General features: G+C 51.1%; 1 protein-coding gene across 2 annotated transcripts in view; it reads right to left on the bottom strand.

Annotated features, from left to right (window-relative positions):
- Clip2 (CAP-Gly domain containing linker protein 2) overlaps nucleotides 1-16,850 on the bottom strand; it is a 61,282-nt gene that overhangs the window by 16,245 nt on the left and 28,187 nt on the right. For both annotated transcript variants that reach the window (XM_036171768.1, XM_036171767.1), the window contains exons 4-8: nucleotides 12,363-12,487; nucleotides 11,262-11,475; nucleotides 10,567-10,764; nucleotides 8,849-8,952; nucleotides 4,375-4,435 (exon numbers count right to left, since the gene is read on the bottom strand). In XM_036171768.1, coding sequence (XP_036027661.1) covers nucleotides 4,375-4,435; nucleotides 8,849-8,952; nucleotides 10,567-10,764; nucleotides 11,262-11,475; nucleotides 12,363-12,487 — 702 coding nt within the window. The remainder of the gene's footprint in view (nucleotides 1-4,374; nucleotides 4,436-8,848; nucleotides 8,953-10,566; nucleotides 10,765-11,261; nucleotides 11,476-12,362; nucleotides 12,488-16,850) is intronic.

Here is a 16,850-nt window from a genome sequence, read left to right as displayed (position 1 = left end):
GAGGACCCGCACCCCGCACCCTGGGGTACTCCTAGGAGACTAGCCTGGAAACCAGGTTTGTCTCAGGAAGAGTGGGGAGGGTGCGGCTCACCCTTAGGCAAACACAGGTTAAAGCAACAGCCTCCCCCTCCACCCCACAAGCCTGCAGCAAGTCTGAAGGGGTGGACGGGGCTTAGACAATGGGGGATAATATTCAAAGGCCCAGAAGAAGTGGCCAGCCACGGAGACCGAAAGATTGGAACCTAATAGCAGCCCCTCAGCAAAGGAAGAGGAGGGAGGCCTAAGGAGCAATGATGAGTTTAGTCATGGAAACAGTAGAGGATGGATGGGGTGACCCAGTCCGAGAGGACCACGTGTTCTGTTTAGGACAGGGTTCGGGCTTTCAATTTTTCAATTTTGACTGTGTGTGTGTGTGTATGTGTGTGTGTGTGTGTGTTCAGATGCATGTGGAGATCAGAGGTGGATACCAGGTCTTAACCCATCTCCACCCTGTTTTCGGAGACAGGGTCTCACTGAAACTGGAGCTCTTTGGCTAAGCCAACCAGCAGTCTCCAAGGAGCCTGTCTCTGCCTCCTCAGCAATGGGGTTAGACATGCGCCATGTCCGTTTCTAATCAGAGTGCTAGGGATTCAAGCTCAGGCTCTCTACTGATTATCCTCACCGTGGGCCCTCAACTAGGGAGGGGGTCCTGGGCAGGTGTTCTTTTGCTGAGTCATGTCCCCAGTGTCCCCAATGTGGGTTTCTAGGTAAGCTATCTACTGCTGAGCCTCACCCCAAGCCCTTGGTTTTGACATAAAAATCTTTTTTCGATTTATGTATTTATTTTATGTGTGTAAATGGGTTGCCTGTGTGTACGTATAATAACAGCATGCATGTGTAGTGCCTTTGGAGGCTAGAAGGCATCAGATCCCCTGGAACTGGAGTTACAGATGGTTGTGAACCATCATGTGGGTGTTGGGAGCAGAACTCAGGTCCTCTGCAGTAACAGCAGGTACTTTTTTTTTTTTTTTGGATCTGAGAATCGAACCCTGGGCCTTGCGCTTGCTAGGCGAGCGCTCTACCACTGAGCTAAATCCCCAACCCAGGTACTCTTAACCACTGAGCCATCTCTGCAGTGCCAGGTTTTTTTGTTTGCTTTTGGGTTTTCAAGACAGGATTTCTCTGGGTAATAGTCCTAGCTGCCTGGAACTCACTTTGTAGACCAGACTGGCTTTGAACTCACAGCCTCCTAAATGCTGAGATTAAAGGCGTGTACACTCAGCTAGTTTTTTTTTTTTTTAATGTTAAAAAAAAGAGTGTGTGTGTGTGTGTGTGTGTGTGTGTGTGTGTGTGTCCCCGCCCGTGTGTCCGTCCGTCCATGGGTATATGTTCAGGTCCCCATGGACTGGAGGTTAGAAGAGGGTGCTTAGAACCCTTGGGGTTGGAGATCCAGGAGGCTGTGAGCCATCTGAGAACTGAACCCCAGCATCTCTGGAAGTGTAGCAAGTACTCTTAACCACTGAGCCATCTCTGTAGTCTCTTGGTTTGTCTTTTAGGATGAGTGGGGAAACAGCATGGCTACCAGCCTGCAATCCTGGTACTTGCAGGATGAGGCAGGAGAATTCTAAGTTCCAGGCCAGCCTGGGCAGTCTCGGAAAAAAAAACCAAACCAAGTGTGTATGTGGATAAATTGGACTTTAGCAGGGTTCACATTCTGGCTACTCCAAACATGGTCACAATTTAGTCTTTAGAATAAAACAACGGAAACTGGATGTGACAGACCTTCTGGCTATATTGGCTGGGTCACTATCCGCCCTGTCCCCCTGCCTCAATGCCCGCGCCAGCCTATTGGCAGGCCTGGGACCAACCAGATTCTCTCCAGGGGATAACTGGGTGGTAACGTCTGGCAGTCTGGAACAGGGAGCAGGTGTAGTAAGAGACACAGACAGACCGGAGGCAGACAGACAGGCTGACCCGGAGTCACCAAGGGTCTGTGAGCATCTGGTACCACCCTGGCTCCAGTTCCTTGAACTGCCCGCCCTGGGCGGTGAGCACGTGTGCATTTCCCGGTAATCCATCATTGCCTAAGCCTCTGTTGATGGGAGCAGGTGGAGGGGGCTCAGCTCTGGCAGCCCCCCTCTCCCCACAAGCCCACCCATCTGTCCTCTGCATTGGGGGCTGCTGCCCATCAGATAAGCCAGCTACAACCACCTGTCCTGTCCCTTTGGCTGTAACAAAACCACAAATCATAACAGCTTCAGGCTGGGTAAGGATGCTGGGCTTGTCTGTTCCCTCCCTCCCTCCCTCCCTCCTTCCCTCTCTCCCTTCCTTCTTTTCAGGGTCTCATTTATCCATTTATCCCAGGTTGCCCTCAAACTCACAGCGTAGCTGAGGCTGGCCCTGAACTCCTGATCCTCCTTCCTGCTTATACTTCCCGAGGTCTGGGATTACAGGTGTGTGCCAACATGTCCAGCTTTTTGTTTTGTTTTTGTTTTTCGAGACAGGGTTACTCTGTGTAGCTTTGCGCCTTTCCTGGAACTCACTTGGTAGCCCAGGCTGGCCTTGAACTCACAGAGATCCACCTGCCTCTGCCTCCCGAGGGCTGGGATTAAAGGTGTGTGCCACCACCGCCCAGCCATTGTTTTGTTTTGTTTTAAAGACAGAGTCTTACTATGCAGTCCTGCCTGGCTTAGAACTCCATACATAGACCATACTAGCCTTGAATTTGCTGTGTAGCCAAAGTGACTTTAATGTCTATCCTCCTGCCTCTACCTCTCTATACTAGGTGCCCTACCATGCTGAGATTTGAACCCCAGGCTTCACACATGCTAAGCATGCACTCTACCACCTGAGCTACATCTCCAGATCCCTTTTTTACTTTTTCTTGACAAGATCCTGCTAAGAAGTACAAGCTGATTTGGACTTGGTCTATAGCCCAGGCTAGCCCCAAACTTCCAATCGTCCTGCTTCAGCCACTCTAGAAAGCTAGGGTGCCACCAAGCCCAGACCAATCTGAGTTGAGCCCAGAAAGGACCTATGGCTGTGACTTCCAAGGTCCCTCAGGAACTTGGGAATTAGTCACACATGCAGACCACTGGGTCTCAGCTGCGTTTAAACAAGTCCCACACAAGCCAGGTGGTGGTGGCGCACGCCTTTAATCCCAGCACTTGGGATGCAGAGGCAGGCAGATCTCAGTGAGTTCCAGGCCAGCCTGGTCTACAGAGCAAGATCCAGGGCAGCCATGGCTACACAGAGAAACCCTGTCTTGAAAAACAAACAAAAAAAAAACCAAAAAACCCACCCCCCAAAACCAAGCCCCACAGGAACCTGACTACCTATAATGGGCTTCGACTGTTTTATTTTACAGGGAGGAAGCGGAGGGCTGCAAAAGGGAAGTGACTTCCAGAGGCCGGACAGGCCAGAGACAGGACAGGAAGAGCTTGGCTCGCTGACCAACTCGGCCGCTCCAGGAGCTCTACCGCTCTCCTTTCTAAGGAACATCAAGAGACAGAACAGGAAATGTGACCGAGGGTGGTCTCCTGATCTCAGAGGTCTCTACAGGCCTTAGAGGCAGGGCTAGATGCCTCCTGAATGGACCCAAGATCCCCTAGTCCCTAACTCAGCACAGTGTGTTTACGAGGTCACACTAGGGACAATCCGGCTGTGTCCACACCATGCATACAGGTGGCGATACGGAGAGGGTACAGGCTGGACCAGGACCCAACAATCGCTGTCTCTGGTACCCACACTTGCTAGCTGGTTATAGCATTGAGATACTCTCTACCTTCCTGAACTCTGGTTCTCCACCCCCCTCCCCGCCCCCTGCCTTCATATAGCCCAGGCTAGCCTTAAACTCACTAGATAGCTGAGGATGACCTTGAACTTGATTCTGCTCCATCTGCCTCCCCAGTGCTGTGGTAACAGGCTTGTGCCACTACGCCCGGTTTATGTGGTACTGGAGATGGAAGCCAGAACCCATGAGTGCCAGGCAAGCACTCTGCCAACTGAGATACAGCCCCAGCCAGTGAGCCCTCGCTTTGCCAGCTGTAAATTCTGTGATCCCAACAGCTCCTTCTAGGCAGGCTCGTGTCCATGATCCCAGGAGTCTGGCTCCTATGTTGTTAGGTAAAGACCTAAAATGTCAGGGACCTCAGTCTGTCCTGACTCTACCTTCAACATGTTCAACCGAGAACATACTCATAACCATTTCTAACACCAGATGTCCTAAGGCCTGCTCCTCCTCCACGAAGGGGGCCTTTGACTTTTCCCCATTTTTCCATTTAGTCACCCCGGCCTCCCCACGGAGGAGATTGCTGCCTGAATGCCAAGGCCATTTCCCATGGCAAGGACTGGGCCCACAGGGCTAAGTGAGCAGGCGAGGACTGCCCCCGTTACCTCCAGGTCTCCTTTGGTGATGGTTTCTTCTTCCACCCGGAACTGCAGGTCTTCCACCTTCCTGTGGGCAGGAAAAGAGGCAGAGGTGGGCTTTGGTGGCCAAGGATGTGGCTCACTGGTAGAGCACCTGCCTAGAATCCCCCAGTGAGGGGGTGGGGTATGGCTCAGTGGTAGAGCCCCTGCCTAGAATCCCCCAGTGAGGGGCTGGGGTGTGGCTCAGTGGTAGAGCACCTGCCTAGAATCCCCCAGTGAGGGGGTGGGGTATGGCTCAGTGGTAGAGCCCCTGCCTAGAATCCCCCAGTGAGGGGCTGAGGTATGGCTCAGTGGTAGAACACCTGCCTAACACATGGGAGATCCTGGTTCCATCCACAACCCCATTCCTCTCTCTCTCTCTCTCTCTCTCTCTCACACACACACACACACACACACACACACACACACACACACACACGCGCGCGCGCACGTGCGTACACAAAGGCAAACATATGTGCACCAGGGCCAGCTATGAGGATGGCAGCATCAGAAGATCTCAGGGACCAAGCTTAAACTTCAAAAGGTCTGTCCCCACATAACCAGGAACTACCTGGAATCCTGCAGTTGAGGAGGGGCAGAACCTTCTGGAAGCCTACTGCACTGAGTAGAAGCCTTCTTCCTCTCAGGATGGCCAGAGAGGACAATAGTCTGAGCCAGGTGTGGTGTGCACAGCCCTGGGAGGTCAAGGCAGGAGGGCTGGGAGGTGGAGGCCAGCCTGAGCTACATAGTGAGACCTTGCTTCAAAACACCAAATCATGGAGCTGGAGAGATGGCTCAGAGATTAAAGAGCACTGGCTGCTCTTCCAGAGGTCCTGAGTTCAATTCCCAGCGCCCACATGGTGGCTTACAACTACCTGTAATGAGATCTGATGCCCTCTTCTGCATATATAATAAATAAATCTTTAAAAAAACCAAAAATCAAAAAACACCAAATCAGGACGGTAGCTCTTCGTCAGCGGGCATACTGTGCCATGGGCCCTATCTCAGCAAAGAGGATGAGGGAGGTCAGGGGGCTTCCCTGTTTGTTCACTCCACTCTCCTCCTCAAAGTTGAGAGCTGAGGTCCTATCATGCATTTCCTGGGCTGCCCACTGATGTAGACGTTCCCCCTGGTTCTCACTGCAGGAGTCAGGGGCTCCCTTTGGGGACACACGTTCACCCATACACATGCCAAAGAAGCACAGGCCAGGGACAGGGCACGACCTCATACTGCCACTTACAAATGGGGCTTGCTGACAGCTGACAGGATCTGTAAGGGCACTGAGGTAAGACAGCAATGCTGGGACCGGCACCTAGGCCCTTGGTGAACACAGCTCCCATGATGCCTTATTTTCAATGAAAAAAAAAAAATCGTTTGAGTTTGTACATAGTTTATGTATGTGAGTGTAGGAGACCAAGGTTGGACGGTGTGTGTGTGTGTGTGTGTGTGTGTGTGTGTGTGTGTGTGTGTGTACACGTATGTGTGTATACATATGCCCAGATGCCAGAAGAGGACATTGGGTATCCTGCTGTCACTCTGCCTTATTCCCTTGAGAAGGGTTTCTCACCGAACCTGAAGCTAGACTGGCATCCAGCAAGTTCCAGGGATCCATGTGGCTCTGCCCCATCCCTCCAACACTAGGGTTACAGGCACATGTGGCCATGCCCAGCTTTACACAGGTGCTGGGGATTTGAACTCAGGTCCTACAGTTTGTGATGAAAGTACTCTTACCCACTGAGCTCCATCAGGGGGATGTTCTCTACCACTCTCCACTTTCTTTTTGCTATGGTGGGCTCTTATTAGTTGTTTTGGTTCTTCTGAGTCAACACTATGTAGCCCTGCCTCACCTGGAACTTTCTATGTAGACTAGGCTGGCCTTTTTATTTATTTATTTATTTTTTATTTTTATTTTTTGGTTTTTCAAGACAGGGTTTCTCTGTGTAGCTTTGTGCCTTTTCTGAAACTCGCTTTGTAGACCAGGCTGGCCTCGAACTCACAGAGATCCGCCTGCCTCTGCCTCCCGAGTGCTGGGATTAAAGGCGTGCGCCACCACCGCCCGGCTAGGCTGGCCTTGAACTCACAGAGATCTACCTGCCTCTGCCTCCCTAGCGTTGTGTGGAAAAGGTGCAGGGTCTCTCATTGAATCTGGTGGCGCTAACTAGATAGACCGTCTGGCCAGGGAGCTCTGGGGGTCTGCAGGGCTTTGTACAGCCGGTGCAGGGGTTAAAGACGTGTGTGACCATGCCTGTCTTATAGCTAGGGATCTGGATACAGTCCCTTTCGCAGCAGGCACTTTACCAAACGAGCCATCTCCCAGCCCCCACCTCATGATGCCTTAACAGGCTGTTTTTTTGTTTTCTGGCATGAGATGCATCGCCATGGGAACCAGATGTGTAGGCCCGGACTACCATCTCATGCAGATATAAATACACCCTCATTTCCCTAGTGAGACAGTAACTGCAGGACTCGGCTGAATGCCCAAAACAGAGGCAAATGGGGGTGTCAAGACTAGGGGCTGCTGCCAGCATGGGGGAAGGAAGGGCCACACAGAAGCCGTCATCTCTTGGGAAGGAGGTGACAAAACCAGCTCTGTATTCCAGCAGGCGACCAGGAACAAGACAGGCCCTGTGTCTCTGGTAGGGGCTGATGGACAAACGCCTGCGTCTTTCTATGGATGCTTCCCATCAGTGTGCTCCTGTCCTTGACCTTCGTTAAGGGCTTTTCTATGGAACCAGGAGTTGGGGAAACTTATGCTCCATCCCTGGGGCAGTCTCAAAAAGCTGACATATGGGCCAGCAAGATGGCTCAGTGAGGAAAGGTGCTTGCCGCAAAGCCTGACGACCTGAGTTCGATCCCCAGGACACACACAGTGAAAGGAACTGGTGCCCATTAAGTTGTTTTCTGACATCCACACACATGCCCCCCCACCCGCCACCCAATTAGACACAAATAAATTGTTTTTTAATTGACAGACACGCCAGGTGAAGTGGCACACGCCTGTTATCCCAGCATTCAGGAGGCCGCGGCAGAAGGATCATGAGTCGGAGGCTAGTCTCAAGTGCACAGGATGACCCTGCCTCATGGGAAAAACAAAACCAAAATGGAGACTGGAGAGAAAACTCACTCAGTGAACACATGCACACACGAGCGCGCACGCACGCGCAAACACACACACACACACACACACACACACACACACACGCACACGCGCGCGCACACACACACATGCACACGCGCGCACACACACATGCACAGAGTTTTTTGTTTGTTTCTTTGTTTCTAAGACAGAGTTTCTCTGTGTAGCCCTGGCTGTCCTGGATCTCACTCTGTAGACCAGGCTGGTCTCGAACTCATAGAGATCTGCCTGCCTCTGCCTCCCAAGTGCCACTACTGCCCGGCTTTAAGTATTTTTTTTAAAATTTATTTATTTTTATTATATTGGTGTTTTGCCATGGGTGTTGGGTCTCAGGAACTGGAGTTACAGACAGTTGTGAGCTGTCATGTGGGTGCTGGGAATCGAACCAGGGGCCTCTGGAAGAGCAGTCAGTGCTCTTAACCACTGAGCCATCTCTCCAGCCCCGAAGTATTTTTTAAAAAGAACCCAAGGCCACGATTCCTGCCTAGGGATTAAACTCAGTCTTATGCAGTCTCTACAGGCACCCTCTCACTAAGCTACAGCTCTTCAGAGGGGTTTAGATAACATCTTGCTGTGCAGCTCTAGCTGGCATGAAACCTGCTATGTAGACCAGGCTATCCTAAAAGCTGTCAGCAATCCTCCTGCCTCAGTCTCCTTAATGCTGGGCTTGTAACCCCAAGCCATCATACCTGGTCCAAGCCCTTGCTGTTTTCGTTGCTGTTGTCTGTTTGTTCCGAGACAGGGTTTCTCTGTGTAGCTTTGACTGTCCTGGAACTCACTCTGTAGCCCAGGTTGGCTCAAACTCTGAGATCCACCTGCCTCTGCCTCCCAAGTGCTGGGATCAAGGGCGTGCGCCGCCGCCACCACCAGGCGCCTTGCTGTTTTATTCTTTCTGAGACAGGTTCTTATGTAGCCCAGGCTGGTCTCAAACTCACTACCAAGCTGACCAGGACCCTGAACTCCTGATCTTCCTTCTATCTTCTGAATGCTGAGATTACAGGCATGTGACACCACTCCCAGTTTATGTGGTGCTGGGACTCAAACTCAGGGCTTGTGTATGCTAGACAAGCTCTCTACCAACTGGGCTACATCCCTGACCACAATTTTTTTGTTTTTGTTTTTATTTGAAGGCTGTTGTTGTGCTAGGTTGCCCAGGCTGGCCTTGAACTCAGTACATATCCTGGGCTAGGCTGGAACTACTGATTCCACCTATTTCAGCCTCCAAGTGCTAGGATTACAGACAGGCCTATGCTGCCCCGTCCAGCTCCCCCCACCCCCACTCATTCACTGGGCTCCAATCTGGCCCAGCAGGCGCCGGGCACCTACCTCCTCTCCTCCTCCAGCTGATTGGACAGGTCCACCTTCTCCTTCCTCACGTTCTCCACCAGCAACCGCGCCCGCTGCAGCTTCTCCTCGGCTTCTGCAACATACTGACCCAGGCAGAGCAAGGCCAGGACAGGGTCAAGTCAGTTCCAGCCTGCTCTTGGGGACAGGACAGAAGCAGGGGAAGTGTAGGAGAAGAGGTCCCTGTTCCCTGCAGGCCCCAGCTAGGCAGGGAGAGCGAACCAGACATGAAGAGGGGAGACCCAGCAGGGAAGGAAGCAGAGGCCCCACAGGGCGTGTGTGTGTGTGTGTGTGTGTGTGTGTGTGTGTGTGTGTGTGTGTACACGTGTGTGCGCCCTAGATTCCTCTGAGCATATATCTGAGGTTGGCTTTATGATAGTTGGCTTTTTGTTTATTTGTTTGTTTTAATACCGGAGATCAAACCCAGAGCCTTATATATTCTAGGCAAGTGCGCTAATGCTAAGCCACGCCCCCAGCCCTTCACTGGGGTCTCTAGGCAAGTACTCCACCACTAAACTCCATCCCAGCCCTGATGTGACCGTATTAATCCAAGCCCCCAAGCATCTGGGGAAGGATGAGCTAGCATACAAACGGGCACAGGGCCCAGAACAGGACCTCATACAACAGACAAGCATTATGTCAGGTGTGGTGCCACAGCCCTGTAATCTCAGCACTTGGAGAGGGGAGGCGCTTGAGTTCGGCTAGCCTGTGCTACACACTGAGACTGTTTGAAGAAAAAGAAAAAAGAAAAAAAGAAGAGGAGGAGGCTGGGAAATTTGGCTCTGTGGTGGAACATGTATAAACCCCAAGGCTGGATCCCTATTATTGTAAAAATGCATTCATACAAACATAAGGAATGAAGGACAGGATAGGTAACAATAAACCCTAGGCTGGGGTAACGGGCTCTCTCCCACAGATGTGTGCACCCCTAAGCATTATCTGAAACATGAGCAGTCTTTTCAAGAATTTCTTTTTCTTTTCTTTCTTTTTTTTTTTTTTTTTAATTTTTAAAATTATTTTTACAGTGTTCTGCCTGCATGTATGACTGTAGGCCAGAAGAGGGCACCAGATCTCATTACAGATGGTTGTGAGCCACCATGTGGTTGCTGGGAATCGAACTCAGGACCTCTGGAAGAGCAGCCAGTGCTCTTAACCTCTGAGCCATCTCTCCAGCACCCCATGAGCAGTCTTATCCCCAGAGGTGGGCCTAGAAAACACTGGCGCTGGAGTACTAAAAGTAGGAAGCACAGGTTTAAAGGTAGATTCTGAACTTGATCTTGGCCAAAGGGCTGAGAAGTAGTTATGGGCCTCCCTCCTGAGGTGGAGGGGTCCCTCAAAGAAAACCTATTAAAATTCAGGATGTTCTCAAGGGAAGTAAAACAGTCCATCTTGTAGAGAAGCTTGTGAAAACCCAGGAAATAAACAACTCAACAGCTTCAGGAAGTCCCTGAAACTGACAAAATTTACTATAGCCCTTCCCCTTATGCTTATGTAGGCAAGGGAGAGCTCTCAAACAAGACAAGTCGCCTGTGAGAGGCCCAAACCAATTGAGCTCACTAGTAGAGACACTTTCCAAGCTGTTGAGCTGGCTAGAGGTGGTGCGGTGTGCTCTAGGCTTCCAGCTTTCATGACCACGTGTAGCATCTCCAGCCTTTTGGGAAGAGATGTTCCGCACACCCTGGAGCCCGCCAGCCACCCACCTGCTCATGCTGTGCCTTCAGGAGGGCGATTTCCTTCTCCACCTCACAGATGTGGCTGGTGGCCTTGGCTACTTCGGCCCTCTCCAAGTCACGCTCCGCCAGCAGCTGTTCAATATGCTGCTGCTTCTCCTTCAGGGCTTCCTGCAGGGCTGTGGTGCCTGAGATCTTCCGGGCGTAGCGTGAGGAGGTCTCTGTGAGCTGGAGAGAGTGGGCATGGGTGGGATTCAAGATACTGGCGGTGGTGTAGCTCAGGTTGCTCTCCTTGGCAGTTCCCCGGGATGTCCTAAACTCACTTGCTGATTCATCCTCAAAGGTAACACGATGGCTGAGATTCCCCTTTCAATAGGGCTGCCTCACCTTGGCCAGCTCCACTCTAGACCAAGCTGTACTGAAGTCCTTCCGCCCAAACCCGCATGGCTTCCTCTCCTCTCCTCACCTTGGGTCCCTGAGAGTCTTTTGGAATTCCCTGCCTGTATCTACCCCACACTGTTTACCCAGGGAAGGTGACCAAGAAACCAGTCATAACAATAACAAAACATATAAGTGGATCAATTTTTCCTATGAAAAGATCACACACACCCCACGCCAACTCCAACCGAGGGATGCCTGGAATCAGCAAGCTGGGGACATAAAGACACTCGATCCTACCTCCACCCTTGATATCAGGGTTCTCCAACTCCCAATTCTACACTTACCAGGCCACTACGGCTGGGCCGTCCGCCCACAGAGGAAGCCACGGAGCTGACGGAGCTGATGGAAGAGCTGCTGGGGCTGTGGGTCAAGGCCGAGACACCCATAGCCATACGTTTGGTCTTCTTGGCCTTAGCAGGACTGGTAGACGGGAAGCCAATTCGGATGACCTTGTGGATGGGTGCAAAGAGACCGAACTTGGGTGGGCACTGGAAATACCTGGGGAGCATGAGAGAGCCAGAGTGATGCCATCATTACTTAGGGTCTCCCCTGCTTCCCACTCCATCTCAGTGCCTCAAAAGATACAGGCCTCTCCATAAGCCCTGCTAGTCACATCCCAAAGTGAAAGTCCTCCACATGGAGGAGTCAGACATGGCGGTGCACACCTGTAATCCCAGCACTCCAGAGGTGGAGGCAGGGGGTTAGGAGGACCGGATTGCCAAGAATTTACAGCTGGAAATAATAGTAAGAAGCCTGCTGTCCATCACACAGAAGCAGCGGCAAAATTAAGATGGGAGCTCCCAGGATGCACTGCTCCCAGAGCCTACAAACCAGGATGCCCCAGCTGCAACTCCAGTTGCTCTGCCTCCTAATAGAGAGCTGGTGCTCTCTATTCCCTGGGAGCCCCTGGCATAGAGAAGAAAAACCCTGAAGTAGAGGTGGTTAGAGGATACAGAGTTCAAGGCCAGCCTCTGCTAGAGAGTGAATGAGAAGCGGGCCTGTGCTCCACAGGACTGTTTCAAAAAGGAGAGAGGGATATGAGAATGCAGGACACCTGCCGCTCTTTTGCATCATCCAGGTATCAGAGGTAAACAGAGACTCGATTTCGGCCTTCCTAGTATTCCGCCTAACTCAGCCTTGTGTTGTAGCCAAGGGAACACAGAACGGAGGGACTCTCTTGATGCTTGCCTGTGACAATGACCTCTGGCTTTAGCTCTGTCAATCAAATGGGATGACCATCCCCCCTGCCTAGCTGGACACGCTGTTGGGAAGAAGAACACATGTGCATCATGGTGTCTGGTACACACGTGGCCACGATCGCTCTGCCCCCTGATCCTCATCCCTTCTGACAATCCTCAGGATAGCTCCCCCCACTCCCCCCATACCTGGTGCCGGCCACAGCCCCATCGTTCTTCCCAAGGGGCTCATCCAGCTCCACACCACACCACTCGCCTTTGGCAAAGTCCGTCTCCCCGACGTATCTTACCACGCCGGTCTTCGTCCCACCAACCTGTTGGCACATGGAGAGAGGCAGGTCCAGAGGATGCAGGGGACACGGGTTGAGCCTGGCAGAGGGCAGATGAGAGAGAGGAGATACCCACGGACGGCTAGGAGGGACATGGGTTCCAGTGGGTCACATTACTGCTATGTGGAAGGGCACGGGCTTGGTGAGAGACACACAGATCTGAACTCAAACTCTGCAGTTAACTTGCAAGAGCTTGGGCAAGTTAAAGAACCTTTCCAAACCTCAGCATCTTCATCTACCAAAAGAATTTTTGTGATAATTAAATACCATATGGACATAGCATTCTGCATGATGCTAGAGCCTTGGGAAATGTTCTCAGTAAAAATACAAAAGCAGTTTTCAGGGCTGGAGGTGTGGCCCAGCAGGAAAGTCCCTGCCTAGAATTCCCCAGTAAGGGACTGGGGGTGTGGCTCAGTGGTAGAGCACCTGCCTAGAATCCCCCAGTGAGGGGCTGGGGTGTGGCTCAGTGGTAGAGCACCTGCCTAGAATCCCCCAGTGAGGGGCTGGGGTGTGGCTCAGTGGTAGAGCACCTGCCTAGAATCCCCCAGTGAGGGGCTGGGGTGTGGCTCAGTGGTAGAGCACCTGCCTAGAATCCCCCAGTGAGGGGCTGGGGTGTGGCTCAGTGGTAGAGCACCTGCCTAGAATCCCCCAGTGAGGGGCTGGGGTGTGGCTCAGTGGTAGAGCACCTGCCTAGAAGCCCCCAGTAAAGGGTTTGGAGCATGGCTTAGTGGTAAAGAGCTGTGTAAGCCAGGTGGTGATGGCACACACCTTTAATCCCAGCACTCGGGAGGCAGAGGCAGGTGGATCTTTGTGAGTTTGAGGCCAGCCTGGTCTCAGCCTGGTCTACAGAGTGAGATGCAGGAAAGGAGCAAAGCTACACAGAGAAACCCTGCCTCAAAAAACAAAAACAAAAAAACAAAAACAAAAAAAGCTTGTCTAGCATGCATGAGGTCCTAGGTTCCATTCCAACACCACGGGAAAATTAAAAGCAGGGCTAGTGAGATGGCTCAGCAGGTAAAACCTGTCAGTTGTAACCCTAACAACCTAAGTTCAATCCCTGGAACCCTCAGTAGATAGAAAAAATTGATTTCCAAAGCAGTGCTCTGACTTCCAGATCCAGGCTGTGACATGCACACATGCGCACGCACACACACACACACACACACTTTAACATTTTAAAAAATGAAAACAAGAAAGTATATAGCACTGTTTAAATGAGTTAATTAAACAAAACTGCAAGTTATACAGAAACATAAATTACAGGCCCAAGTACTTCCAAAACCAAGTCTGGTCTAATTTCCTTTATGTCGCCGTGATAAAACACCGTGACCAGAAGCAACTGGTCACGGAGAGGAGAGCAATTATTTAGCTCACAATCCCAGGTCATCGTCTAACACCATGGGGAAGTTAAGGCAGGACACTGAAACATCACATCTACAAGAGCAAATGCACGTCTTGGCTTTCTTCTTACAGTCAGTTTTCTCTGTTCTTCTGTTCAGGATCTCCTGCCTAGGGAATGGTGCCACCCACTGTGGGCTGGGCCTTCCTACATCGATAAACAATCAAGACCACCCCCTGCCCAGACATGTCCATCTGCCAATGTGACCTGGATACATTCCTCACGAGACTCCCTTCCCAGCTGATTCTAGGTTGTGACAATTAAAACTAACCAGTACAAAAACAAAACAAAATAGTGACCAGGTACACCAGGAGTTTCTCAACCTCCCTGACGCTGTGACCCTTCAATACAGTTCCTCATGTGGTGGTGACCCCCAGTCGTAACATCATTTTCCCTGCTACTTCCTAACCGTAATTTTCTTATTGTTAGGAATCTTAATGTAAAGACCTATGTTTTCTGATGGTCTTACACGACCCACAGGTTGAGAACTGCTGCAATCCACCTTCCCAAGTCCAGAAGCTTCTCTCCCCCGCCCCTCCCCACAAACAAACACCATTTCCTCTTTCGGGTGGGATGATTCTGTAATTGTGACATCTCTTTAAATAGCAGGCTTCTGTGCAACTTCTGTTTTAAACTTTTAATGTATTTTTAACTGACACATAAGAATAGCTTGTACTTCACTGGTCCTCTTTTTTTTTTTTTAAACTGACAATAGCTGTTCTTACAAATGGGTACAATGTGATTGTGCATAGGGTGTCCATATGTCTACAGTGTTCAAATCAGGGAACATTGTTTCAATTCCCTGACGTAGTCATCTTTTTTTTTTTTTTTTTTTTTTTTTTTTTTTAAATAAGGGAACCTTTGAAGACCCCTCCAACGTTCATAATAAAATACGTTAACAGGGGGCTGAGGATGCAGCTCAGCTGGTAGAGTGCTCAGCTAGCAGGCAGGCAGGAGGCCCTGGAATCCAACTCCGTGTGCACATCCGTAATCCCAGCACTCAGGAGGTAGAGGCGGGAGAATCAGGAGTTCAAGGCCAGCCTTAGATAAACAGCAGGCTAATGCTAATGGTATCATTTCAAGTGTGTGTGTGTGTGTGTGTGTGTGTGTGTGTGTGTGTGTAAAATCTCTTTGTGTGCATGTGTTCATGTGACTACGTACATGTACATCCAGGCCAGAGGTCAAGGTCAGGTGCTTCCTCATCTCTCCACCTTAGACAGGGTTTCTCATTGAACCTGGAGCCGAGGGATTTAGCTAGGCTGCTGGTCAGCAAGCCCCAGGGATCCTCCTGTCTCCACCTCGCCAGCTGTGGGGTTACAAGAAGGCACCCCCACAGTCTGAATTTTTCACCTTGGTTCTGAGGGTTAAATTCAGGTCGTTGTACGGCACTTACCAACTGAATTACTGCCCCACCCATTTGCTTGTTGTTGAGACAGGGTCTTGTTCTGCGGCCCAGTTTGGACTGATAATCACTCTGTAGCCCAGGCTGGCCTCAGACTCACCATCCATCCCCCTGCCTCTCCCCCTAGAATGCTGGGATCACAGAGACATGCCTCACCACTTCTAACGTCTCTTCATCTCCTAACCCGTCTGGACATTTTCTTATTTCAGTAACCATGTTTTTCACTCTCCCCAGAGCCCTTTTTTTGCCCCAGTGAATATTCATGAACATATGAATATTCATGTGCGCATATTCGTCACCACATGAATATCTGTAGTGATATGAATATTCATGACCCTATATTCAGTGGTAGTCTGACGTGCCTTCTCCAATTTCTCAGATGACTGACCATCTTCCCTATGGAAAGTTCTGGATGCCTCTACCACAGAGACTGCTGTATTGGCTGCCAGCCTCAGGAGGGTGAAGTGGGAAGTTGCGGGGCGGGGAGCGGGGCACAGCTTGGCCTGCAGGATAGAAGAACTCATCTTGTCCTCCAGTCTCAGCCTAAGGCTCACCTAGATCCTCCTGCCTCCACCTCCCAGGTGCTGAGAAGACAGGTGTATGCCGGCATGTTGTCTTATGGGGTGCCGGGGATCAAACCCTGGGACTTGTGCTTGCCACGACCACCTGAGCTGTACACAGCCCCAAGTCAGAAGTTCCCATTTTGTAAAATGTATTCTGACAGGGCATGGTGTCTGAGCAAGACCAGCCTGCATCAAAAATTCTAGGTCAGCCAGGGCTACATGGTGGGACCCTGTCTAAAAAGAAAAAAAAAAAAAAAGAAAGAACCAGTCTGGATTTAAATGCCCCAACACACACACACACACACACACACACACACACACACACACACACACACACACGTTGAAGGCCTGGTCTCCAGCAGCTGGGGGCACTACTGAGAAGTGACTGACCAGGAGGACGCTGACTCATCCATGTTAACCCACGATGAGATCATCGCTAGACAGGCTGTTAGGAGGTGGGGCCTGTTCAGAGGAAGCAGTCACTGTGGGTATTTTGACATCTCATCCCTAAGCTGTACACTCGGTTTTCACTCCCCCATCTCCCCGTCCCTCTTTCTAGCTACCACAGGTTACCGCCTTCTCCCACCATGCCCTCCGGCCAGGATGTTTCCCTCCTAACCCAAAGCTATGGAGCTGGCCGACTTTGAACGGAGCCCCTGCCTTAGTCACCTAAACCCATCTTTCCTCTCTTAAGTCGTTGTCATTTTGGGTATTTCATCACAGCCACCGAAAGCTGACAGACCCCGATAGGAACCGAGACCCAGAGAGGTTAATACACATGCCCGGGCTCACACAGCAGCAGGCTTCAGAACCCACGTCTTCTCCACTTCTATTCTACGTGGTACCAATGAGGGATGTGGCCTCAGCCTGGACCTTGTTCACATTCCCTTTGAGTCCCGTCTCTGCTCAGCCCCTGGGGGTCCAGCTTATCCATGATGGGGTGAGGGGTAGAAGACAGAGAGGGGGTGTGCCCAGCCAGGTACC

This window comes from Onychomys torridus, chromosome 22, assembly GCF_903995425.1.
Source record: "Onychomys torridus chromosome 22, mOncTor1.1, whole genome shotgun sequence".
Classification (NCBI taxonomy): Eukaryota; Metazoa; Chordata; class Mammalia; order Rodentia; family Cricetidae; genus Onychomys; species Onychomys torridus.
The sequence above is the reverse complement of the archived record's forward strand: the minus strand, read 5'-3'. Positions and strand labels throughout refer to the sequence as shown.